This window comes from Morone saxatilis, unplaced genomic scaffold, assembly GCF_004916995.1.
Source record: "Morone saxatilis isolate NCDOM2014 unplaced genomic scaffold, NCSU_SB_2.0 Contig18, whole genome shotgun sequence".
In the NCBI taxonomy this organism is placed as follows: Eukaryota; Metazoa; Chordata; class Actinopteri; family Moronidae; genus Morone; species Morone saxatilis.
The window spans coordinates 16,352,872-16,379,990 of record NW_023339740.1 but is presented as its reverse complement, the minus strand read 5'-3'; the positions used below and the strand labels follow the sequence as shown (position 1 = coordinate 16,379,990).

Here is a 27,119-nt window from a genome sequence, read left to right as displayed (position 1 = left end):
ACACACACACGCAGACACACACGCGGTGGTGGGGCTGGCGGGCGCAAGTTGGGAGAACACCGAGAGGAGTTTGCCACACTTGCCCATGTGAACATCACTTCAGAACCAAGGACAGATCCAAACCGCTGCCTGGCAAACAAGCTCAAAGTGAACAACATCTGGACTCCGCTCGTCACATGAAGCTCTTCACGTTGTCTCTGTGTGTGTTGTCGCACGGGCTTGTGGAAAAAGACACCTGCAGATATATCCGGCAAGATACATCTAGTGTACACAACCAGGTAAGAAATGATTACTTAATTACTTAGATTTTTTTACGCAGTAGTATGGTGGTTTTTCCCCCCACGAAGTCTGCCTTGGAAATGACTTTGTCTCTGCGTTTTCCTGTTCGATCTGTCTTTGCATTTTTAACTGCTTTAAGCCTTGTAAGTCCACAATATACACAAGTTTGAGTGAGTCCACAATATATCAGTTCAACTGCCATTAAGTCCATTATTATTATTAATCACTAGTTAATCATTTCCCCAAACATGGCTCCTAAATCTCACAACATGGTCACCAATGAATATGTTCGAACTTAATGTAGTAGTGTATCCTATAGGCTACTGTGTGACTGTATACTGCCATGTGTTGCTGATGGATATGTTAAGTTGTTTCCCCACTCGAACCCAAGAGAATATGCAGCACAGTCATAATTGCCTCAACTAAAAATTGCATAATCTAATATCGCTCTCAGAGCTTTTGTTTTCAGACAGCGTCTCAAACAAAGTAATAGCATCCTGCTGTGAATGTTATTGGGTTGTTTTCAGTTTGCAACATGCATGGAAGTATTTGGTCTGTGCAAAACATTAAAAATAAAAATCTGATTTGGCATTGGACAAATCCACGATCGCATGCATGAAATTGTTGTCAGTGGACCAGGCAGGATGTGATGTAGCAGCGGGATTTCTCTCCAATGTAAGAGGATAGGTAGGTTACTCTAATTCCACCACCATGGCTCTATGAATGGTATTATCATGTTATTATTGGATGGTGACATGGTGGCCAACAGTCACTAAACAACCTGTTGTAGGCTCATTCTCATATCTGCACTTTGTCTCTCAGTCTTTTTCTTGTGAATAAACATCCGGGTGCGATACTGTTAGCACAATAAAATGATCTGTTGTTTTTGAGAGCTGAACAGACTGACAACCAGATGTCCCAGTGTTATTTTGATGAAATGATGCACTTGATCTATGTTCAAATTCGTTATCAACTGGCTGCTGGCCACCAAAGATGCATCCTAATTCCTTCAGCTGACAAAGTCCAGGTGGAGGGATAAACTGTGATGATATAATGATGGAAATCATTAGTGGAGTTGTGGGGACTTTTTTTTTTTTTTTTGTATTTCATTAGCTAGATCTTTTGCTTTGAACAGCTATATCCAGCCCTTTAGAAGATAACGAAAGGTCATAATGTTAAATGGTTCAGGTGATTTGTCTCATGTCCTCTGACTGAATAGCTCAGTTTTTCCAGAATAATGTTAAAAGTTATCAATTCAATGTCATATCACATATGAAGAAAAAAGTGAACCTGGGTTTTGCTTGGGAAAAGGTCACCGCTTTGTTCATAATCCATCTTGTGGAGTTTGTCATAATAATGAGCACGCACACACACAAAAAAAACTCTGCTATAAATTATAATCCTATTAGTGTTGGTCACGTTTACATTGGAAAGCAATATGTTAAATAAATCTCATGAGGCAAATGCTGTGTTTAGGCTGTTATTACTCAACATGCTTAATGATTTGTGTGCAGTAGATTTGACACAAAATTAGATGTCACGTCATGTATGTTCAAATATTCAACAAAAGGCTATGTGCCAAACAAATCTGACAGCAAAGTCTAAACACTTGAGGTGATATTACTGAAATTATCATTAATACAATTATTTTACATGACAGTATTAAATTACACATTGAAATGGATTCATTTTGCATAATCATAGTAGAATTTATCAACAACAACAAACAGGTGGTCCCTCACCCTCTTAACCATCTCTTCAGCTCATTTTCCAGACATGAATAGCATGTTATTTCTCCATAGATGCGTGTACATAGTAGGATTATATACGTGCCAATCCCCCATGAAAGCGACTCTGCAGTGAGTCATACATTACACATTTGCTACATTTGGATAAGACAATAAGGAATGGCTTTCTCAAAGCATCTTTATGCTAATGTTGGCGAAATCCTCTCTGTCCTGGGCGGGCGCAGTAATGCATTAGCTGATGCTTCAAAGCTGAGTAAAGCACACTGCCTTTTCTTTTTGAACTCGCCTTTCAGAGGGAATATTGTGCTCAGACATCTGGGGAGCGAGTGACTCTCTCAGCTGCCGAGTGTGAGTGTGACAGCCATTTCTACATCAAGATAGTCTTAATGATGTGATAGAGGCCTGATAGGAGCTACTTTACAACTAATCAGAGGCTGAGATTTAACGCTCATGCAAGCTGATAGCTCCCAATTTAATAAGTGTTTCAAATATTGGTAGGAAATATGGTTTTGATAGCTGTAGTTCATGCCCACTTCAGATTCTTCATTATTTATTTGCACTTCTTAAAGGTTTTGAGAGGTTCTTTCAAGACCTCCAGCCTCACTTTGGCCTAGTTTGCATATAGGCCTGCCTAATTGACTGCCCCTTATTGCGCCATTAATTCACACTGTGACCTAGTCTTTGCAACCAGAAAGCCCCCATCTGCTCCAACAGACAGCACAGAGGAGCAATTAGACTCTTAATGTTGAACTCTGAAGTTACTTTCTCACCTTGGTTCTAATAATAGGGCAAATGTGACGAAGCAATACCAAACACCTGCACCAACTGTCCAGCACATGCAGCAGGTCTGAGACAGCTTTTACATTACGACTTCACACATTACGACATGTAAACCTCCCCACTGCATGGAGGGTAGTGGATCCATCAATGTACCACATGGTTTCCCACCCACGACCTGATGTAATATTTATCTGCGGGAAAATTCAGCATTCATTACACTTTCTTTCTCCTCGTTTTCTGTTTGTTGCTTGCGCTGCTTCTGGGATGTCACAGGATATTCTTCAAATGTCCCTGAAAAAGCATGCTTTCGAACACACACGCACACGCGCACACGCACACACACACACACGCACACACGCACACACACACACACACACACACACCCACCAGATGAACTTATCTGGATATAGCTGCAGGAGCTGGTGTTTTTGTAACCTACCCCTGCATACCTCACTGTGGGGTTTTTCTGCCTCTGTGAGCACAGGAAACAGGACACACACACACAGATTAAATAAAATGACTGTTCGGAGATCTACTAATAATTGAACTGATTATACATTTGGGTGTACAAGTGACACATTTTATGTAATATTACAATGTCAGTAACAACACTGTGTGACAGAATAGGAAAAGTCAGGAATAAGCTCCCTACTGCTTGTTAATAGAGAGGGGAGCGGCTGCACAACGAAAAGTCCAAACTACACACACGGTGGCTGGAAAATCCACAGAGCTTGGCAGGTTATAAAATCTGAATTTGGATTAAAAAAGAATCCAAAGCAGACACACAGACAATTTAATGTGTAATTTGTGCTTTCCTTTGACTTCTAAATAATGTGACTAATACTGCTTTACATCCTTAAAAGTCTATTGTAAAGACTGCTCCAATCAATCTGTTTGTTGAACTTGTGTGTGTGTTTGATGAATGTGATGAATGACTGTGTTTGAAACAAACATGATTGGTTCCCTCTCTCTCTGTGATTGAACCAGCCCACCTCCCTAATCAGACATCATAACAACTCCTGGTGAGACCTAAAACTGTAACCTCAACATGATAAGAATCTATATTAGCATACATGTCTCACTGCCCACTTTCCAGCAGTCCAACCCTTTTTTTTTACCCACTGTGTTTCCATGGCAACCCCAGCCATTGAGGAGAACCACCATCTATGTGATATGTCGGTTGTAAGCTTGGAAAATTACGTTTCACTTGAGAGGTGCCTTAAATATCTATAAATGTGGTCACTCGGCAGTGGTAACTCCAAGTTTGTCTTTCAGATAAAACTGCAGTGATAATATTTCACTCTGGCATCCCTGAGAGCCTGGCTGAAATAATCTCTACTTATGTTTCACTTCAGAAAGTAACTCATAAGACTCGTAGCCCCGATTCCAGCCTTCTGACAAAACAGTCTCGGGTTTAGACTGTCCAATAATAGCATTATTTGTCAGTTATATTTCTATAGATTGCATTGGGCCGCAGGGGAAAAAAAGACCACTTGGAATAGAAAGTTTAGATATACACTGGCTTAGAGATTAAAACAGCCACACCAAGACATGAAGCTGTATGCGTTGATGTGACTGTTTCATATCTTTGAATAACTCTGTGGGCGAAACGCTGAAAGAGAGTAATGGCACAAATGAAAATCAGTGACAAAAGGCACAAATATAAGCTGTCAGTGGGCGTCAATAATGCACCTTTTGAGACATATGATTATGTTATTAATCACCTCTGTGTCATACCTCATTAGCAAAATGGTATTTTCTGACAGATAGATAGATAGATAGATAGATAGATAGATAGATGATAGATGATAGATAGATAGATGATAGGTAGTCCATGAAATAGGCCTCATGCTTGATTAACTTGGTAATTACTTTTTCGTTTCATTTGCTCAGGTACTACCAAACATGCTGCACCCACTGAGAGAAGACTCCAATGTGATCTGCCTCCAGAGTCTGTGAACCTCTGCTCCTCTCTACTTCAACCAGCTGAACCCTGCTTCCTGATCCTGCCATGCTGAGTGTAGTGCTCTGCCCCAGGTCCTTGGCCAATTCTGCCCATTATTGGCCTCTTCACATGCTCCTTCTGGAGCTGCTGATACTAGGAGTCCTGCCCAGCATCTCCAGATTACCACCCGTGGCCAAACGTGAGATAATTTTGGATGGGGACTTGGTGATTGGAGGCCTGTTCCCAGTGCACCACAAAGGTGAAGGGATGGAGGACTGTGGTAAGATCAATGAGGAGAGAGGGATCCAGAGACTGGAAGCCATGCTGCTGGCACTTGATGAGATTAACTCCAGCGATCGCATCCTTCCCGGACTCCAGCTGGGGGCCCACATACTAGACACTTGCTCGAAGGACATGTATGCTCTGGAGCAGTCTCTTGACTTTGTCAGGGCTTCCCTCACCAAGGTGCACGATCCAGGCTTCATCTGCCCAGACGGATCCAGACCCATCCAAAACGAGGTTCCACTGGCTATCTCTGGGGTCATTGGAGGATCCTACAGTGACGTTTCCATTCAGGTAATTAGGAAAGTTCATTCACAAGTTCACTGTTTTGGTTACATTTGCATGCATTTATAACCTGACTGTGAAATTTTGCATTGGAAACAGTTTGGAAAATGGACACTTTCAAAAAATACTTTGTTACATACAGTTGATTGGATGAACCATCTGTCATTACTGTCCGTGAACTTCAACCAATCAGATCACGACATATAACATCTTTTCACATTAGAAAAGCCTTCAGTGCAGTTCTTTGCTTTTCTTTCAATGAAGAAATACTCTCCAGTTCTGATATAATTGATGCCAGTTTGTAGCACCTACACTAACCAGCCGTGACCGTTGTTTTCGAGCAAATAGTCACTTCATCATTACATACACCTAGTGTTAAACCATGGATGTAGCTCACGCCATAGTCAAACTAGATGCCAGTAAGTCTTCATAGGATGCTGAGTGGAAGGCTTTTACTTTGGCTGCAATAGGAATCCACCTGGGATGATTCTGTTTGAAGCATCAACATTCACAGAGACGTCCATCACTTTGTCAGCGACTTCATTCCCACCACAAAGAAAACTGACCTTTCACACACGTATGAAAGGTTGCCAGAGGCACAGCATCTGAGCATAATTAATTAATTCTGATTTCCCTCACACGCCATAATTACCATGATACACTGGGTGTTGTGAACGACTATGTAGCATAATTTAGTTACATTTTCCATTAACTTCAGTTCACAACACATTTATCACACACACACACACACACACACACACACACACACACACAAACACAGATTAAGCTCTATCTTTTTATTTCCAGCAAAGCTTTGGAACGTCAACCATACGCATATGAAGATATTTTTAATTAGCAGTGTAATGCGCAGCCCTACCTAATGCTTAAGTCACAGAGACATAATTTGCTTACAGATAATGACAGTTCATCTTTCACCATATTTTTAATGTTTGTATCAATAGCAAATGGTTAACCAGTTGTTTACTATTATAGACATTTACTATCTACCAAACAGATTGGCACACCTTGTGCAGATGTAAGGGTGGTGCTGATTTAGATCTTGCAAAAACACCATTGTTATTCAGCCAAATATGTATGAATAGCTAAAGCAAAGTATACACTCTACATTTTGGTATCTTCTTATTTTTGTGACAAATTGGTATGATTTGTCATTATTGGAAAGTACAATGGTGATGGTTATTTTTTGGCCTTTCAGTTTCACAAAAAATATATTTGGTGTCCAGTGCTCCACAGCTGTAATGAATCTGTAATGAAACTTGTGATTGGCTGCTAATGTCACTGACCCTGCTCCGTAATTTATTTTCTCCAGTTGTGACATCTCACTGAAGGACACTTCAGAGTGCCTTGTTCAAATAGTGCAATTTCATCACATTACCAGCTTCATGCTTTAACAGCATTTAAATAACACCTCTAACAGCAACATGCACTCCACATTTAGACATCTCTTGAACATTAACCCTCTTTAGAAACACAGATGTCAAGTTGTTTATTTTGGTAAAATGTTGTGATGGGAAAGCCGGTAGTGAACAGGTCAGAGCGAATAAAAACTTGTGCTTGCATGCAACAATTACACATACAGTATGACTAATGTTGGAAATTTATACACATGACATACACCAAGCATTACATGAATATTTTATATCACACCTGAAACTGCTGATGACTGAATGACTGCTAATGCAGCAGTGTACATACAGTCTAATCAGGGTACATGCTACTTACTATATGAAGATGACATTGGAAGCCATGAGCATAGCTATTAAAAATGTTAATGAATGCATTTCAGATTACTCAGTTTTAGATGTTGAATCTGTGAATCTTGAATGACGATTGTGTCATCAGGGTTGATTGTAAAGATAAAATGATACTGATGAGTCCAGTGATTCCCAACAGAGAGATGGAGACTGAAAATTTATTGACAAGCTCAAGGAGGGAGTGGATAAAGTTTAGGGTGGAGAAATGTATTTTAGTCCAAATACACCTGTTTTTATTGCTCTGCGCCGGCAATAGCACAGAGGCATAAAAAAAACGTCTTGTCTGTCCTCAGTCTGTATAACCGTCTGCCCCATTCTTGTGAGTGTGATATCTCAGGAACGCCTTGAGAGAATTTCTTGAAATGTTGACGTCCCGTTGGACTCAAGGATGAATTGATTAGATTTTTGTGGTCAAAGTTCAAAGTCACTCGTGAAAAACACCATAACTTAAGAATTGATGACCATTTTTCAGAATTGATGGGACAATTAATTGGTGAAACTTTTTGCGCAAAGGTGAAAGGTCACTGTGGCCCTTAAAATGACCTTGACAAAGACATTTTGGTCATAACTCAAGAACTGATGCTGTAATTCTGAAAAAGTTTCACTGACAGCTTTAATGGGATACGACAATGGACTGATGACCTTTTTTTATCCAAAAGGTCAAAGGTCCACTTCACTGTGACATCATAATGTCTAGGGAAAACATTTTTTTTGCCATTATTTAACACCAGAAGTGGAGAATTATTTCACAGTTGGTCAGACACAGAATTGGTGACACTTTTTGTTTTTGTTTTTGCTTATTGTCACCTCAAAATAAGTTTTTAGCCATAGTTTAAAGCTGAATTAATGAATGAATTTCAAACACAGGTTGATTGGGACAGAATAAATAAACTAACTAGCACAGCACATGTTTTCATGCATCTCATCAATTCTGCCTTACACTTATGGCCAAATTCAGAATTTTGAGTGTCATCAGAATCACGTGAATAACAAAGTATAGGAGCGTGGCTAGCTAGCTGTGAGCCATTGAGTGAGTGTCACCCACAGCTCATCTGTAATGCCAGGAGAAAACTAACTACAGTATTCACTAAATACATTATTATTACATACTTTATTAGTCTAGACAGGCATGGATGTAAACTGCAACTCGACTGTTTGGGGGAGGCACACAACCACAGTAATTCTAGTTTTTAACATATAGTCTGTTCCTTAAACTTTTCTTTGAAATCATATTGCTAGCTCTCATTTTATCCTTATTTGCTTATTGATGGGAGTTAGATGAGAAGATAGATACTACTCTTGTGTCTGTCTGTTAAATATGAAGCTAGATGGTTCACTTAGCTTAGTATAAAGAGTTGAAAAACTGGGAAACAACAGAAAATTTCAAACATCTTTTTCTTTTTTGTTTAATCCATATGAAACCAATGGATAAAAACAAGTTGTGCTGATACAGGGTGTTATGTTCTGGACTAGCTATCTATCTCCTGGCTGTAGGTATTAATGGACAATAAAAATACAATTGAAACTACTTCTTTGAACTACCTTTTAATCCTTTCAGGTTGTGTTTTTCTTAAGCCTATCAAATACTTTTAGTTCCTTCCTAAAATATGTGTAGGTAGAAACTTAATAACCACATCTTTTCTAATTTTTATGGCTGTGCTTTCGGAGTGTGAAAATTGGAATGGTATTTAAATATAATACCCGAAAGCTCCACACAGTTAGTAGTATATGGGAATCACTGATTGCTTTAATAAGTTGAGTGCTGCGGCCTCTTTGACTGTAGTTCCCTTGTTAACGTCTGCTAAAACCACGTCAGAATATGATCCAACTTTAGAAGTTTGCCAGGAGTCTGCAGTGATGAATGTATCATGTCAGCATGAATGGAGATTACATTCATAGACAGACTGGACTGAGGATATCCACCTTCTCCATGTTGGAAAGCCCCACTGAACACAGGGCTCCTTCACTTAGAAATAAGTGGATAATATAGATCTTCTCCCGTAATGTTGAGGATACTTTGACAAAAGAACAGCATGTTTTTAAGGACTGAAAAGGACTGTGTGTGTATGTGTGTGTGTGTGTGTGTGTCTCCTTGTGAATGTCTTCAGCGACCACACAGTCACCGATTCAAAAGGAAACTTTTGTATGAATTTGAATACATACCTCTACCATCACTATGCTCAACAGTCTCTTTGTTCAGTTCCTGGGCACTATAATGAATCGAGCTGTGAGAGCAGACAGAAGCCCATGGTGGGATTTTTTTGAGAGGTCACTGATTTACACAATCCCTATTTATCCCAGAGAAGTGGAGTTGAAGAGGGTTATAAAACTGAGGAGGACAAGTGCCAGGGACGCTCCTGGGGAACACTGAGAGGAGCTGCTTTTCCCATCTGTGGGGTGCTTCTCCATTGGCTGGCAAAGACGTGTCCACCTGCGTGCGGAGAGGAGGCTGATGCTGGCTGTGACAGGGGCCAAGGACGAGATGTGGGAAAGATGGTGGGAGATGAGCCAGTTTCTCTTCAGCCTCAAAAGGATTCTTTCATAATTGGCCTAGGAGGCTTTCATCATCTTCTTACTCATCCCGGTGTATGTTGTCGTCCTTGTTATGTTTTCTTACTGATTGATTTTTTTTTTTTTTTTAGAAAATAGTCTTTATTGCCATCTGGGATCTGTATAGAATCGGCCATGAATAATGACTCAGTCCTAACAGCCTACACATTTTGCAGTTGTGAATTTAACTATGAATTTTCTAGCTTTACCCACATGGAGACATAATGAAAAAAAGAACAATGAAATCATCTTACTATTCCCACACAAAAATAACATTAAAAAAAGATTTGTATCTTCAAATTCATAAGCCTCTTTGCTTTCACAGGCACACGGTAAAAAGCTGAAATCTGCCTAGAGGCATAATCACAACTTTTCTCTTCAACATGGACTTATATGCAAATAACTTTTAGCACAAATCCACACTGAAATTGTTACACATCCTTAAATAATTGAACACACATGCACACAAAGAAGAAAAATCAAGTATTTTTGTGGTAAAAATCACTAAGAACTATGAAATTCTTGCAGGGCAGTTCAACAACCTGTCAACCCTTTAAATTAAACACATAACTGCATGAGTGGTTCTCCCTTCAGACGATAGTTATTGAGAATCTAGTATCCTAAAACTTGAATATCCTATTTCAAAAACACCCACTAAATCCTTTAAGACCATTAGACAAACTCTGTCATACCACTGCTGAAGCTGCTGAAAAGGTCCTCAGTAATTTGAGGTTATAAGAGTTAAGTCATATCTGTCCCGCCATATATTGATGTTTAATATTTTGGGTTTGGAGCGGTTTATTAAGTCTGTTGATGTGTCTTGCAGAGGGCTCTATCTTTATTGTGTTTCTGTCTTCACAGATTGCGTTGGGTGAAAAAAAATCCTGCTTTGGTGTTAACTTCAAAAGGGTCTTGTTTATCATGTGATATTATAGCTGAATCCCCCCACCACCAGCACCACCCCCCAAACCCTCGCCCCTCCTCTCCTCTCCTCTCCTCTCCTCTCCTCTCCTCTCCTAGAGACTGTTATTTTTGAACTGGAAGTTTTAGCACATTCAGAGAAAACAGCTCAGCTCCCTAATTAGCACATCAGAATGTCATTCAAAGTGAAGGGAAACATTGTAATGACTGGAAGGTTGGTTAGAGTCAGGACCCACACAGTCAATAATATTGCTAGCCCATCGATTTCCAGACGCACTTCCCTTCATCTCATCTGTCTTAGAGCAGTTGTTTTTTCACACGGTATCACAGGAATAAATTACCAGTCTTCGCTAAGAACCTGTAGCTGTTATTTAAAATGGTGCTTAAGATTGTGTGACAGGAGCCCTGCACTCCAGTCTTGATAACAGTGAAAAATTACTGGACTTTGCTACAGGCTACAAGTGATATTTCTAAGCTTTAAGCAACGCAGATGATAAAGAGCATCATTTTTCACAGATATATCCTTGTACTTGAGAGTGGTTCGAAAGGTCGCTCTTGTGTTGAGCATTGTTTTGCTGGTGGGAGGAAATAATAGGTGTAAGTTTAATGTGAAGAATTGTCTCCTCCTGAAATAGAGCGTGCAGGCATATCAACACACATTCTTTCTGCTGCTGCATTCCCAGCTATACAAGCGTTAATATTAAGTCACAGCTCTGACCCACAGACATGGCAGTATGGTCTTATGTATGAAACTGCTTACATGTGCATCTGCTGCTTTTATCATTTGTTTAGGCCTTTGTTGTATGTGTGTTTCTGCGTTTGTGTCTCTGTGTGTGTGTGTGTGGGTTTTTTGAGCGGGTGGGTGTCTGTAGATGCAGCACACATAAAGCACATTGAGTTTACTTGTAAAGAAATGTACTATATAAATATCTTGCCTTGCCTAGCCTTGTCTTTACTAAACAATATCTTACATGAGATCATATCAAATACTGAAATCAGGCCAAAAGATACTTAAAACAACAAAACAGATAAAAATACATTGTGCAACCATGTCTCCTAGAAATTATCTTTATAAATTGTTTGGGCAAATGTGTGTAAGCAAACACAATCGCAACCTGGATTATGCTCAGAGGCAGCACTTTTCAAGTGTATGAAGAGCCACATTTATGTACCAGACCTGAGCAGGGAGGTAGTCAGGGTAGATGAGAACGGGGTTCCCGTCTAGAGTCATGTCTTTGGTTAGGTATAGGCAAAGGGAAAGGTTGTGATTACAGTTAAAACACCTATTAATGTTATTATATTTTTCATGTTATCATGATGTATTTTCATGTGATTACTACATATTAAATTATTCTGAACTAGCAACAAATTACTTTATCTCCCAATATCACGAAACATTCTCGTTATTTCACAAAACTAAGAAACATACATATGGTGTTAAAGCAAGAAGATCCAGAGATTATATCCCACATTCGCTAGGAAAAAAAGCTGCAGTGACTGGACTGAATATAGTTTTCTGGGATGCTTGGGAGAAGGCCAGTGCCAGTACCATGGATCCAGTATGCCAGTAGGCAGGTATGCAGGACCATGTCCCACGGTAGATCTCATATTCACATCTACAGGCAATTTTTAGAGGGGTTTTTAGTTAAATATATTTTTGTCCGGATTAAAATCTATATGTAAAACTATACGTGCAGAAATGGGACAGTGGTTCAGTTATTTGAGTTGGACTAGCGGTGCACAATGACTTCCTGGAGTCTTGTCATCACAGTAACATTGCCTGGCAACCAAAACTTTGCACAGTATTGAACAGATAAATAAACTGTGGTTCTTAAAGAAATGTATACAGCAAGCCACCCACTTTTTAAAGTACAAATTAGTTAATTAATTAATTGAGTAAGAACAACAAAAATGAAAAACGTGGTCTTAGAGGTTTTTGTAGAGGTTTTGAACTTTGGACATAGTCAGGCTCGCTGCTTCCCCTGGTTCCAGTCTTTATGCATAGTTTGGCAGTTTCTCTTAGCTCTTGCTCCAGGCCTAACACCAAGAAATGAGAGAAAGAAAGCAAACAAATGATTTTCTTAAAACATCCAGTAGTTATTAACATGTATTTTAATATGATACCCATTGGTATGCAAATTAAAGTTAGCAGGTTTAAACGTATGAACACAATGTAGAGTCAAGGATCAATATATATTATGTCTCTCTATCTCTCTCTGTCTCTCAAAAATACACACACACAAACACATTAATATTGTTCCCCCAATAATAAAATGAATCAGGGAACATTTGTCCTCCCAAAATTACACCTATTATAGTTTAAAATTAAGGGTGGAAGGATCCAACAAAGCTGCTTCGAATCAGAAATAATCCTCATCAGCTGCAGAACAGATGGATAGCTGATCCAGCAGATATATGGTAAAATGGTACAGGCTATTGAACGGTCTACACTTTGCTAAGATTTTCCTTTATTGGCAACAACAAAATGCCAAGATGAACTTGGAGAGATCAGCTGGCAAAAACAAATGCAAATGAGCAAATGCATCAGAGGTGTGCAGCACTGCAAAGTTGTTGATCCAATTTCCAATTTGGAAGAATCAGCCTGAAGGAGAGAGGCACTGCAATCATACTGAAGAAGTACTTGGTGCTTGGGCTTGCCTCAAATTGTCTTAGAGAGAACAGACTACACCTAAGTCTAAGATGTATGTTTTTGATGTTGCACGGCCAATTAAGTCACACTGGTGTTCTGCTATTTCAGCCATCTTTCCACAATTGACTACAGCATTGTTTAGCTTTGATGCTGTTTCCTCTCAGTGAATATTCGGATGGAAAATAAGACTGCTGAATACATTAAAATACAAACCTGTCATTGCCTTTGACTACTATTTTCTTGCTATCTTATGCTACATAAATAATGAATCATTTTTCAAATCATTGTATTCCAGCTGCTGTCATGGAATTATAACACACTGATTCCAAGATCTTTATATGAACTAATGCTACCTCACATAGAAAGATTTTAGATGTATTTTGTCATCCAGGAGAGTTAAAAGTTAACTTTATCAGCATCTTTATTATTTTCCTTCTTGCTGCATTTTGTGTGATTTCCCTTCTACAGGAATAATTTCTCATCTTCAGAAATTGAACAAAATTATATCCAAATTGGACCTAACACGAGCTTGGCACGGATAATTTTTGCTACTATATGTGCAACATCTCTGTTTCTTTTTAGAACTGGTGCTACACTGAGAAGAAACAGAATGTTTAGATAACAAGCAGATCATTAAATTATTTTAAACTCTGCCTCAGAATTTAAGTAATTTGTTGAATATTTTTTTTCTTCAGCAACCACATTAATTAATATCATCAATAAACATTTTACCTCACAGCTTTGCTTGCATTTCATTTGCACAGTATTGGATGTAAAAAACCTCTGTGATTCACACTGGATGTTTATTGTATCCAAGATTTTGCTATTAATTGCAACAGTTCAAACACAATTCAAATACATTATATCAAACTTAGTAGCGATGCAATATCCTTTATGCGTGATGTGTATTTCTGGACCTTTAAATGACTACCAGAAGTGGCAGCTCTGGTGCACTGTACATCCTTAAGTTTCCCTCTGCGTGCCATCTACTGTATCTACTGTAGGGCTCAGCTTGACAGGGACCTCGGGGACATACAGATGGACTTTCCATGTTGAAAAAAATCATGACAGACACATGAGTAAGAGACTGTTCCAGCTGTCTCATATCTTCTCTCAATGCTTCTGCTCTTTTGAAGGAACACTCGCCTGAAATCCCATAATACTGCTCTTCACAGTGCATCTTTATACACATCATATTAAGCATTAACTCGAAACTCAACTACAGTAGAGCTTATGGATCCATAGGTCTAAAGCCCATTATCTGAGGAGCTTGAGAATGTATTTGTGTGTAGTCTTTTTCTCTATTAATTATATTATGATGAGTTTGTCTCAAAACTAGACACCATTACCACTATACTCCCAAATTCATGGTTTACCTGTTCCATTTGTTATGAAATATCAGCGCTTACTGCAGTCTGCCTTTACTACTTTTAACTACTTTTATTGCTATAGAATCACTTAACAAATGCAGTATAGATTTACAGGAGAGTGCTCCAACGTAGTCTGAGGTGACGGTAGACCTATCTGTAGCTGTGGCACTGGGCTCTGTAAAATGTACACACATATGTTATATATTGTCCATGGGCTTTGTCATGTAATCCATTTATGAAGGAAGCTTGTGTCACAAATGGAACATAAGGAAGAGTAAAACTGGTGTTTAAAGTGAGGGAGAAAGCTAAGGGTTCTATAAATGGAATTTTTATTAATGTTTTATTTTCTGCACAAATAAATGCATTTCTATATTGAAAAATACTCTGAATGATAATGTGTGTGTGATATGTTTTCTCCATAAAAAACCCCAGAGTCTATGAATATGCAAATATTCTTCAATTAAAAAGTTTAACTGCTGGACACAAGATGTCTCCAACTACTTTGCAGAAAAGTCTAGGCTCAGTGCATGTCCCTGTCTACCTAACAAGCCACTGAAATTAATGGTAGTCTCCTTTTTCTTGACATATGGTGACATATGGTATTTGTTGGGCAGTATTAATCTCTGTATAACATATTATGCAATCACTGCACTGTGGATATAATAGAGCATGTTCTCTATTACTGCCTGCTGCTCTGGAAAGAGACTGCAACTGTTTGGGTTTAAAAGAACGGTGAGGGGAAGGTCGTATACATAACTTGTAGAAGGAAACATTATAGAAAACAATCACTGTTTCACTAATGAACCTACTAAATAATAGAATAAAAACAAGACCTTAACTGTGTAATGTATTGCCATAATCACCATGATATATTAGATATAATCTGTAATGCTAATGAGGTCATTTATCCAATTAATGCCATGATTTGCAATTTGCAATTCTTTGTATATACTTTGTCCTCACACAATAAAGGGCACTGTTCAGATGATTTCTACATCTCAAAAGATTATATAGATAATACAAAAATATATGTATATATATAAGAAGGTGCTTTAAAATCTTAGACCACTTCATACAAGGAAGCTGTGGTGTGAATATGCCTTTGTCATGTTTTCTTTTTTAGATATTGTTGTCCAAGCTATATCACATTTGGGGACTGCTTCTGGATTTTAAACCAGTGGACCATGAAGAGCATCTAATTGGTGCCTCAAATGACTGCAGTTGCAAACAAGCTAAAGTGGTTTGTGTCTAGGGTTTGGTTTGGGGTAAAGTCAAGAGATATGGAATATAGTGGCTATGAGTAAATAAATTAGTCTCAGTCAAAGTGTAGGCAAAGCTCTTTGCAAACTGTAACATCTACTACAGTGGCTGGCCTTAATTAAGAAATGAAATGCAAATGTGGAGTTTGTGGAATCTCATGCATTCCAAGCAAATTTACAGTATGCTACCCCTGAGCCAGTACTGTGGGTGTGTTCTTATCTGACTTGTCGATGGAGAGAGCGAGAGGGAAGTACCGCATGAGGACGAACAGACGGTTACTGTCACACACTCCAGTGCCGTCCTGAAAGGTGCGCTGTCAAGCTTCTCAAACAATCTATTGATGAAGGCCAACTGCCTGTCTGAAAAACCTGCAAGAGGAAACTACCTTATTACCATACAAGTGTGACTGACTCATTGTGGTTGCTCATATAGCCTGCTGCATACATAATACTGTACACATCCCGGTAAACATAAATGAATTAGTACATGCAAGGATCCAATCAGGCTTTTCCCATACCTTATCAACAGAAATCACGTCTCTCAGTGGGTAATTTGATGAGACCTCTGCCCTATATTTTACTGGAAACTGTGGAGAGGACTACTGCTGGGTGCAGGGCGCTTGTCTAAATACATCATATTTACTCCATTCATCCCCTCAAGAGCTTGTAGTATGCCCGTGTTTTCCACTGGCTCTTGTCTTTAGGCTGTTTTAGCTAAAGGAGGTTAAGCACACGGCTGCTCGCAGATCAGGGTTAATTTCTGAGGCAAAACAGAGTGTGTTTGCATTGCATATACGTAAGTCTGTCTCAGTCCAGTAATGTATGTTTACAAATGCTTCACTTCATATTAAGGCTAGTCACAGCATTGAAAAGGTGACTGCAGGAGAAAACTGTGCAATCAGAGCGAGTAATAGAAGAAGACTCCTGAAGAAAGTAGAAAGAAGAAGCAAAATAAAAACACTAAGATTTGTGTTGTTGCAACAAGCATCATCTTTCTCACAATGTAAATACAATCCCCCTTGGACTTTCCTTTTTTAGTTTTTTCCAAAGGTTAATTGATAGGGAGAGTGCTGTCACGCTCTCATTGACTGTAAAATCTTCAGGTTCTTAGTCTCTTCTCACTCCTTCTTAAACTTACAGATTACCTCTTCTTTCAAACAATTTGAACACGTAATACATCATGCTCTGCCACTAATGAGGTGGCTCTGTGCTGAAACCCTGGTAGCAGTCAGCTTTTTCTGTTCAAGGTTCACAGTTCAATACTCTCATAAGCTTATGACATACTGGCAAACACAAAATTGTCAAGAAAACATGATATTTTTGTAATTGCAATTGTGTTGTGCTTAATAAAATGAAATTCTCCAAGAGAATGTGCGCATTGACATATTAAAGCATGGCACCAATTGCCACACTTTGTGGCCTTTAGGAAAACACCATTAACTGTCATGTCTCTTTAATGTATTATTTACATGGTAACAAAATTCTGCAAAGTTGTACACATGGGGATGCTGAAAAAGCATTTGATACAATTTCACCTGTAAGAGTCATTAAAATATTTGAAAAATTGCTGCTGTAGCAGCAGCTTTCAGTAGCCACAGGTGGTAACAGCAACAGCAGCAGTTAACAGCTTCCAGCTCTCATTGGTCAGGAAATGCATTAGTTAGTCATAAACTACAATATTGGACAAATAAAAAAAGAATTACCTGATGGTGACACTATGAAAGGTTGCGATCAGCAATGTCAATTCACCATTAGGGGGACATAAATTTACACAGTAATTCACAGCAATCCATCTAATAGGTTTTGAGATATTTTAAGCGATGGACAAAGTGAACAACATTGCCACCCCTAGAGCAATGCCGCTAGCGTGACTAAAAAAAGATTGAAACACATATTCAGAGCATCCACCACATGCAAAATTGTGATCCTAGTACACATATAGTATATAACACTCAAGATGTATAATATCACAGAACGGGTTGATAGCTATGTTTAGGTTCTTGTGGGTTGGAATAAGTGAGCTGTAACAGAAAACAGTACTTAATAGTGTGAGTGCGGAAGGTTCCAATTACATCCATGGGGATGCCATTGTTTGGGAAGCCTCCAGGCATACAATGATGCCTGAGGGAGGTGGTAGTCATATTGAAGCTCATGGGTATTCACTAATCACCACTGCATCTCATGAGGAATCTTGCAAAATGACAAGTTTTCACCATCTCTCTGTTAGCTCTGTAATGCTATGTGGGAAAATAACTTTATGTTATGACTATGACACCATGTCAGCAGGGTTGTGTCCAGCATGGAGTTTTCAGTCAAACATTATCAGCCATTCCTGTTGAACTCACCACCAACTATCATCTCCACATGGAATCAATATATTTGTATGGGTTAGGTGGGCATCATAACAAAATCTGTCATGAGATTTTAATGACTTGACAGAATGGTTTTAACTCGAGAGAGCAGCAAACAGCACACTGATAACATTCTTATCTCTGTGCCATTGTTGCTGTTGTTATCTCGCACTATCTGTGAAAGGATTTGTGGCACTAGCTGCTGGTGATGTGGATCCCTGACAGAGTAAACAGTTTGAGATAGAGGAACATTGAATTGTTGCTGTTTCCACTGCCAGTCTCTGCCACAGACCTGAAGCACATCAGACAGCAGCTCTGCCTATTTAATGGCTGCACTTCACCTACAGACCAGATGGACATCTATAAGTTTAAAACCAAAAATACTTAAAAAGACTAGAGAGATTTGAAATGCAGCATTGCATCATTTTGTTGACAAAATTGTCAGCTATCATAAACTACAACAATGTTCTAACGTTGAAAATATTTTATGCTTACCAGCTGCACAAGCATCTGCAACTATATCACCCTAGATCTGTTAAAGTGGCCATAATCAATACTTTTAGAATAACACTGCATAAAATGACTATGTGTAATATGACAGGGATCACTTGTAGTGACAAACCAGAGATAATTATCACCCAGTTCTGCAGTTTCCCCTTAGCTCTGCTGAGCTTTGTAATGTATTTCAGCTCAATGTTTTGGTTTTCCAGCTGGCGACTTTACTGTTTTGGTTCACTTTCACTCTTACACTCACTAATATTTCCCTCAGGAGTCGGTGGAGACCAAACCAGAGCTAAAAGGAGAATGATTTCCCAGAGGCCAAGAAACACGATTCTGAATGAATGCTAATCTTGTCCATGTCCGCTGGATGTATAAATATAATATTAAAGGTCCAGTGTGTAACCATTATGAGGATTTATTGGCAGAAATGTAATATAATATTCATAGGCATGTTTTCATTAGTGTATTATCACCTAAAAATAAGAATGTCTTCATTACCTTAGAATGAGCATATGGAGTCCAACATTATATACTGCCATGTTTCTAAAGTAGCCCAGAACCAACAAACCAAACAGTGGCTTTAAAACTGAATTCTTTCACTGCATTTTTCACTAGTTATGCGACCACTGCAGTTTCTCCTACACACTTGAAATTGGAGGGTGAGGCTAAGGGGTTACTGAAATATTTTACTTCTCTTTCTCCAGGTGGCCAACCTCCTGCGATTGTTCCAGATCCCTCAGATTAGCTATGCCTCCACCAGTTCAAAGCTGAGCGACAAGACCCGCTATGACTACTTTGCCCGCACTGTGCCCCCTGACTTCTACCAGGCCAAGGCCATGGCTGAGATCCTGCGTTACTTCAACTGGACCTACGTGTCCACTGTAGCATCAGAGGGCGACTATGGTGAGACTGGTATTGATGCCTTCCAGCAGGAGGCCCGCACTCGCCAAATCTGCATTGCTACTTCAGCCAAAGTGAGCCGCTCCATGAACCGCCAGGGCTATGACAATGTGATCCGATCTCTGCAGCAGAAGTCCAATGCCAAGGTGGTCATCCTGTTCACCCGCAGCGAAGATGCCCGTGAGCTGCTGGTAGCTGCTACTCGCATGAATGCCACCTTCACTTGGGTGGCCAGTGATGGATGGGGAGCACAGGAGAGTGTGGTAAGGGGCAGTGAGACAGCAGCAGACAGGGCTTTCACCATCGAGCTAGCCTCTTACCCAATTAGAGAGTTTGAGGACTACTTCACCAAACTGAACCCATACACCAACACAAGGAACCCATGGTTCAAAGAATTCTGGGAGCACCGGTTTGGTTGTAGCCTCCAGGAACCTGGCTGCAGTGAACACAGCCTACGAGATGGAACTTTTGAGCAGGAGTCCAAGATCATGTTTGTGGTAAATGCAGTCTATGCCATGGCCTATGCTCTGCACAACATGAGGCAAGCTGTATGCTCCAACACATCCAAGGTCTGTGATGCCATGAAACCAGGTAATGGCAAAAGGTTCTACAAGGAGTTCATCTTAAAGACCAAGTTTGAAGGTAAGCGAAGCAACGATAGCAAAAGGAGACAAATGTGTTTCTCGAACAAGAACGCTTGTGTTATGTATACCTTTTACGTGTGAAACTGTTTTTAAATAGCTGAGAATGGGATTAAATTCCCGTTTTGATGTGAAGCAAACGGGGGGTGGTTGCAAATAAGCATGTCACTGGATTAAGACTTCAAATGATTTCCTCTGCAGCACTGAACAAGGCTTTGTAATTATTCAATTAGCAAAAATTATTCATTAATTAGCATGGAATCAGTGGGAGAGGACACTATCTAGAACATACTATCTAGAGAATGTTGGATATTGGTTGGATGAATGAATACCCACATTTAAATTAACTTAAAAGCTAGGAAACCAGTATGTTGAGTATTTACAGCAATTTAGTGATCATATGCTAAGATAGTGATTTTTTTATGTTATTAATGTTTGTAAGTAAACCAATTCATATAACTTAATTTCGTTAAAGAAATTGTAAAGTGTTTTAGTCTTTTTTTTGTTATGCTTGTTTTACTGTCTCAAGATTTACAGTATGGATATGGTTTTTAAAATCCTTTAAAGTAGCTTTAAATCAACATTTGTGTATTTTTGCTTACTACCAGCTCCATTCAGACCTGCAGACACAGAGAACATGGTGCGTTTTGACTCTTTTGGCGACAGCATCAGCCGCTACAATATATTTCATTACCACAAAGAAGATGGGAAGTTCATTTACAAGAAGGTTGGCTACTGGGACCAGAACCTGACCCTGAACACCTCCCTGGTACCGTGGCTTGGCCTTGGACCACCCACCTCTCAGTGCAGTGACCCCTGCAGGAAGAACGAGGTGAAGAGTATGCAGCCTGGAGATGTGTGCTGCTGGATCTGTATCCCCTGTCAGCCCTACCAGTACCTGCAGGATGAGTTCACTTGTGCTGACTGCAGTTTCGGTCAGTGGCCCCTGGCTAATTTGACTGGCTGCTATGATCTACCTGAAGAATACATCCGATGGGAAGATGCCTGGGCCATTGGGCCTGTCACCATCTCCTGCCTCGGTATACTGTGTACTCTGTCAGTAGTGGGCCTGTTCTTCAAGCACAATGAGACGCCTGTGGTTAAAGCAAGTGGACGTGAACTGTCCTACATCCTTTTGTTGGGAGTGCTCATGTGCTACCTCATGACCTTCATCTACATCGCCAAACCTTCCACTGCTGTTTGCACCCTACGGCGACTAGGCCTGGGCACCTCATTCGCAGTGTGTTACTCTGCTCTTCTAACCAAGACCAATCGCATCGCTCGTATCTTCAGCGGTGTGAAGGATGGAGCCCAGCGGCCACGCTTCATCAGCCCCGCCTCCCAGGTAGCGATCTGCGGCGCTCTTATCTCCTGCCAACTGCTAGTGGCCCTTATCTGGCTGCTGGTGGAGGTGCCAGGGGTTCGGAAGGAGGTGAGCCCAGAGAGGAGAGACGTGGTCACCCTCAAGTGCAACAGCAGGGACTCCAGCATGCTCATGTCCCTCACCTACAACTGCATCCTCATCATCCTCTGCACTGTTTATGCCTTCAAGACAAGAAAGTGCCCAGAAAACTTCAACGAGGCCAAGTTCATAGGGTTCACCATGTACACCACCTGCATCATCTGGCTCGCTTTCCAGCCCATCTTCTACGTCACCGCCAGCGACTACAGGGTAACAATCTATGAAAATGTTTTTATAAAGTCAACTGAGTATTTATAATGAATATTTCTAGAACCTTCTTAAGCCGACTGTTGTGGAATAATGTAAACGTCTATAAATGATCCCTAGTGTTTATCATTCCTAAAGAAGATGGTGTCACTTTCAGATTCCATTTGATCACCGTCACCCAGACCCATGAAAGAGAGAGCTTTCTTTTCATGTGGGTGGAAGGATCTTTCAAGACAAGAACAAAGGCTCTGGAGACAGATCAGGCCAGAATATACAGATAGAAATAGTTAATGACAGTCAAACTGACTCATTGAGTCACAGCATTACTAAATGCTTAATGACACATTTCAGGTGCAAAAGATGAATTCTTCAGATTTATTACAGCTTTTGTTATTGGATACCAAGACTAAATCACAACTGGCCCTATATAGTGAACTCACCAAGTAGTATCATAACATGCAGTAAAAATAATCATAAGTAGGGGCATTTAGTGGCACTACCTCCCTAATAGTCAAAGAAATATGACATGTCTGCTGCAGAGTTGTCACAAGGGGATAAAGTTTTGCAGCCTTTACACAAATAGCTAAAGGCTGAATGTACCCTGCATCACAAAAATGAAAATGAATGGGCTGAATATTCATATATATTTAACTATTACTGGACTTGCCTGACATACTGCAACAGGCAAAAAATATTGAATATATATTTTAGTTTTACCAAGTAGAAAATGTATAGCTGCAAAGACAAATTAATGTATTTCTCCATGTAGTGAAGAGTAACACAAATAAGACAAAACAACAGGCATAAATCTGACAAAACATGTAAGTTATGAGTGCTGGTGCCTTAGGCAGACTCAAGGGTACTGCCACAGCATTTGGTCAGCAACAAGGCCTTTGTTGTACAAACAGATGGGGGGAGGTCTAGGATCACACAAGCTCTGTATCATCATGAGGTACCTCAGGCTTTTCATGTCTGTAGTGATCAGCCTTCCTGGTACCCAAACCGTGAACCTAAAACCTCTGTCTTTCCTGATCCCCAGTGGGATATATGAGACCGGCTGAACATTGTAGAGTATAAAGCTTCACACTGAAGAGGCAGCACAGTAATTGAAAGAATGAGAGGTTTGGCACTGCAACAGAGACCTTGATGCTTTGGTTCTGTGTGACACCAATAATAATGGCTGTGGGTTCAGTTGCCACATTTCAAATTAGGGTTGGATAGCGCAGAAATATTCTAATGAGAGACTAGCCTTGTTGCCCAGTGAATCATGATGAACTCAAGGTTTCACAGATGGATACAGATATTCTCCTATTCTCAGAAACCTTTACGTGTCAATTATTTTAAATCTCTTTCTCCTGTACATTCAATTCCTCTTATTTAAGTAAACATTAACACTATAGTGAATGTCTGAAGTATGTCCACTATATAAGGGTTAACTATACATGCACCCATTATTTCTCTACATAGATTTTCAAAAGATAAATAGTAAAATAGTGAATCATAAAAGACAACAAAAGTTTAAACATAATTGATATTATGCTATCCAAATTAAAATGCAAATATATGTTTAAAAAATAATATTAATATTCAGCATTTAATATAGTGAAAAGTGCAACCTCATTCTCAACCTCATTTGCAGTAAAAACACAATAGGGTTCACACAGCGCCACAGCATGTCCTATTAATGCTTTCTAATTATTTGTATAAGGAATTGTTCAATTTAAATAACTGCTAGAAAGACATCTTTGTGGCTGAAAGAGATAAGGGGCTGCAGAGAAACGACAAATAAAGTAATATTAGCTCCAGTCTTGACGGTGTTTTCACCAAGTATTTTGTAGTCTGAAGCTTAAATGTTTTTGGACTTCTCATATTTCTGCAGTGTTGTTGTTGTGCGGTATGTTTAGGAGGGATTTCACTTCATGCTGTGGTTCTGCAAATAGAAGTTCCTGGACTGCAGGGGTAACCAGTGGGGTGGGAAGGGATTGTGCTCAGGAAGATGACCCCAGCAGTCAGCTCACATTAGCAGCTGAAATATGACTAACAAGGCCCTGACTTTCCAGGACAGCCAGCTGTGCTTATTCCACATTCTTCTTCTTCTTGCCCTCATATTCATGCACATACAGATACACAATTAGAATTGCTAACATTCATAATTCACACACACATACATAATTGGAAATGGAAATGGAAATGTGGCTAATAATGAGAGAATAATAACTGTAAAAATCACTGCAGGATATGACTGCAGGATACAGCAACTTAGGGGAAATTTAGGACAAATCCTCTAAATGAAGCAAATGTATTAGTGACTAAATACAGTTAAAGCTCATAATCACACATAATCACCTGTGTTGGGCACACGGTAGCTCACCAGGTAGAGCATGAGCTAGTGGCTGATTCCAGCCTGCAGCTCTTTGCTGTCATCCTCTCTCATCCCTCTTCTGTCTATCTTACTATCAAAATAAAGGCATGAAAAAGCCCCAAAAGCCTATATTTATTGTGTTCATTATTTAACTGAAGGGGAAAAAAACAGTTTTTGATTATCATAAATGTGTTTTGACAAAACTGCATTCACATAAAAAAGTAGAAGTTAAGATAAACTAGTGAATACAGTATATATTTGACAGGGAAGCCATTATTGGTTTTGGAAGTGATTTTTGGAAAAAAGGAAAATTAACGGACTAGTTCCATAATTTGGGCATAACCACAAAAGGGGCAAGAGGGAATTTGACTGATTGGATTAAAGATTTGGGAGTAACCTGAGCAGGAAACAAATAAAACTGTGAGTGAATTGATTGGATCAAAGGCTGTAGTGAAGCAACAGGTGTGTGTGTGTGTGTGTGTGTGTGTATGTGTATGTTAGGAGTGCCGGTGCCAGGTGGCCTTTGACCAAACTTCATTAGTCCTTTTGAAGACAAAAGTCCACACAGATATATTCATCATTACCCACTCTCTCCTCACAGGTGCAGACCACCACCATGTGCATCTCTGTCAGTCTGAGCGGTTCGGTGGTTCTCGGCTGCCTTTTCGCTCCCAAGGTTCACATCATCCTGTTTCAGCCCCAGAAAAATGTGACCTCGCTCAGAGTCACAGCCAACCGCTTCAGTGCCACAGTGTCTGCTTCTGCCTCCGCTCCCAGCTCCAGTTACTCTAAAGGTACAAGTATCCGCTGTATCTGGTAGTCATTGCTTTATCTATACTGTACATACTAAAGAAACACCAGCACAATTTCAGCTGCAACCTCATACCTTGCAACAGTTTAGGTTTCCAAAATAGGATATAAGTAATAACAAGCAATCAACAAGAGAACTGCAATCTGACTTTTATGGAACACATGCAATATTTTGTAAAACGCCACCAAAAGTTGGTGTACAGAATTGCTACATGTTGCATGTGCTTCACAGATTTTTAGATGTTATTTAATGAAACAGGACGATAAGCACTGAAACCTGAGAATTCAAATCAGGCAATCTTGAAAGTTTTTGCAGCTTTGTTTTCTGTGGTTTTGTATCAGCGTGGCTAAGCAATTAAAATCCAGAAATTACATTTCTTTTCCTCTTGGATAAGAGCCAGTCTTATCTGATGTCTATTAATAAACCAGTGGACTAATTCATTGCACAAACTTCATAAATAAACACAGACAGAGTTTACATAGTTCATACATAGTATAACTTTTACTTTTAGTCCACACTACAGCTGTGCGTTTAAAGGCTTTACACTAGTTTAACAGTATATATATAGTATATACAGTTATATATAGTGGATTATTGTTACTGATGCATTTATGTGTAAATAGCAGTTTACTGTTATAGCTAGTCAAGCTGGAGCTAAATGTAACTGCATTATATACGGGTGAGTAGTTTAATCTGTAACAATGCGTGATATTTTATGAGCTGATTGTATGTAGAGTCCAACAAAGTAGCTTTTCAAATACAGTAAATTTGTAATAATAGTTAGAGTAAAAGTATAAGGTAACACTCAAGTAATATAGAGGTATGTGCAATATCTGAGTAAATGCAGTTACTGGTTGCTTTCCTCCACTGCTGAGAGCAACTACTATAAACTGACATTTTTATAATTGTGGAAGAAAAAGACCGTAACAAGCCCATGGCTGTCCATTTCCATAATTCTGCTTACAGCTTTTATCTCCGGTTTACAGTTTTGTTTCCTGTCGCTGTTCTTATTCTCCCAGGATCAGCCTCTAACTACGTGCCAGCAGTTTGTAACGGCCGCGAGGTGGTGGACTCTACAACGTCCTCTTTGTGAAAAAGGTTCCTCTCTAAGCACAAGAGACCGTCCCATCATCAGTCATCCCTTCATTGAACAAGGCTGTGTATGACGGAGTCCCCCCATGCCATCCAACATGCTGCAGAAAGATAACTCTGGCTGGGTCGACTGACTGACAGTGGCAAGGGTAACTAACTGTGAAAGCTAAATGATGTTCCTACAGCGAGCAGTATGTATCAATTGTAAAGCCTTTTTGTATAGATTTAATATGATGTGATCTCCTTGGTTTACAGATAGATGTGATTAAATGCACTGTGCCTTGTCCTAAAAAGTCTTGTTGTCAAATGGGTGCTTGTGAAGCAATAGTGTTATACAAAACAAAAGGCTGTTCTTATTGTGTCCTTACAGTGCTGTGAATATATCCAAATGTTGTAGACATTAACAAAAAAAAATGCTATGAAATAAATTTAGCCCTTCTGTTGAACAAAATATGTGACTAACCATAGTGAACGTGATGAAAACTAGGCAACTAGACAATATAAAGGACATGTGTTAATGTAGACTGGTATAACAGTGTGTGCTTTCCTGTAATTTATGTAAATAAAATGTTTTGTAATATTAAAAGATTAAATACCGCTGTGTTTGGGTTCACACAATTCATGACACCATTCAAACTAAATGCAGCTACTCAGAGACAATAACAATGAGCTTTTTCACACAGGATTGTTTTTCTCTTCAAAACCAAATTAACTTACTTTAAAATGTCTGTCATTTTAGTTGAATACAATTTATTGGATTGTTTCCTCTTATTTTACTGGAGAAAAGAAAAAAACAGTTTACCAAGAGGTGCAGCATGAGTTTTAGTTCTGCTCTAATACCAATACGTGTATTTGGTGCTCAAATCTCTACGGTATAACTATTGCTGTGACTGCTAGTTAAGTATGTGCAATTATAAATGTACAGTGCCTATAAAATGTATTCACCGA

At 39.4% G+C, this 27,119-nt stretch overlaps 1 protein-coding gene across 1 annotated transcript; it reads left to right on the top strand.

The window, feature by feature from the left end:
- Positions 1 to 27,119, top strand: grm2b (glutamate receptor, metabotropic 2b; the record flags this gene model as incomplete). The annotated part of the gene is given in 6 exon segments (XM_035662005.1): positions 1 to 278; positions 4,701 to 5,328; positions 19,401 to 20,238; positions 20,846 to 21,909; positions 24,870 to 25,062; positions 26,099 to 27,119. Coding segments are annotated over 5 exon segments (2,679 nt in total). The 3' UTR covers positions 26,173 to 27,119.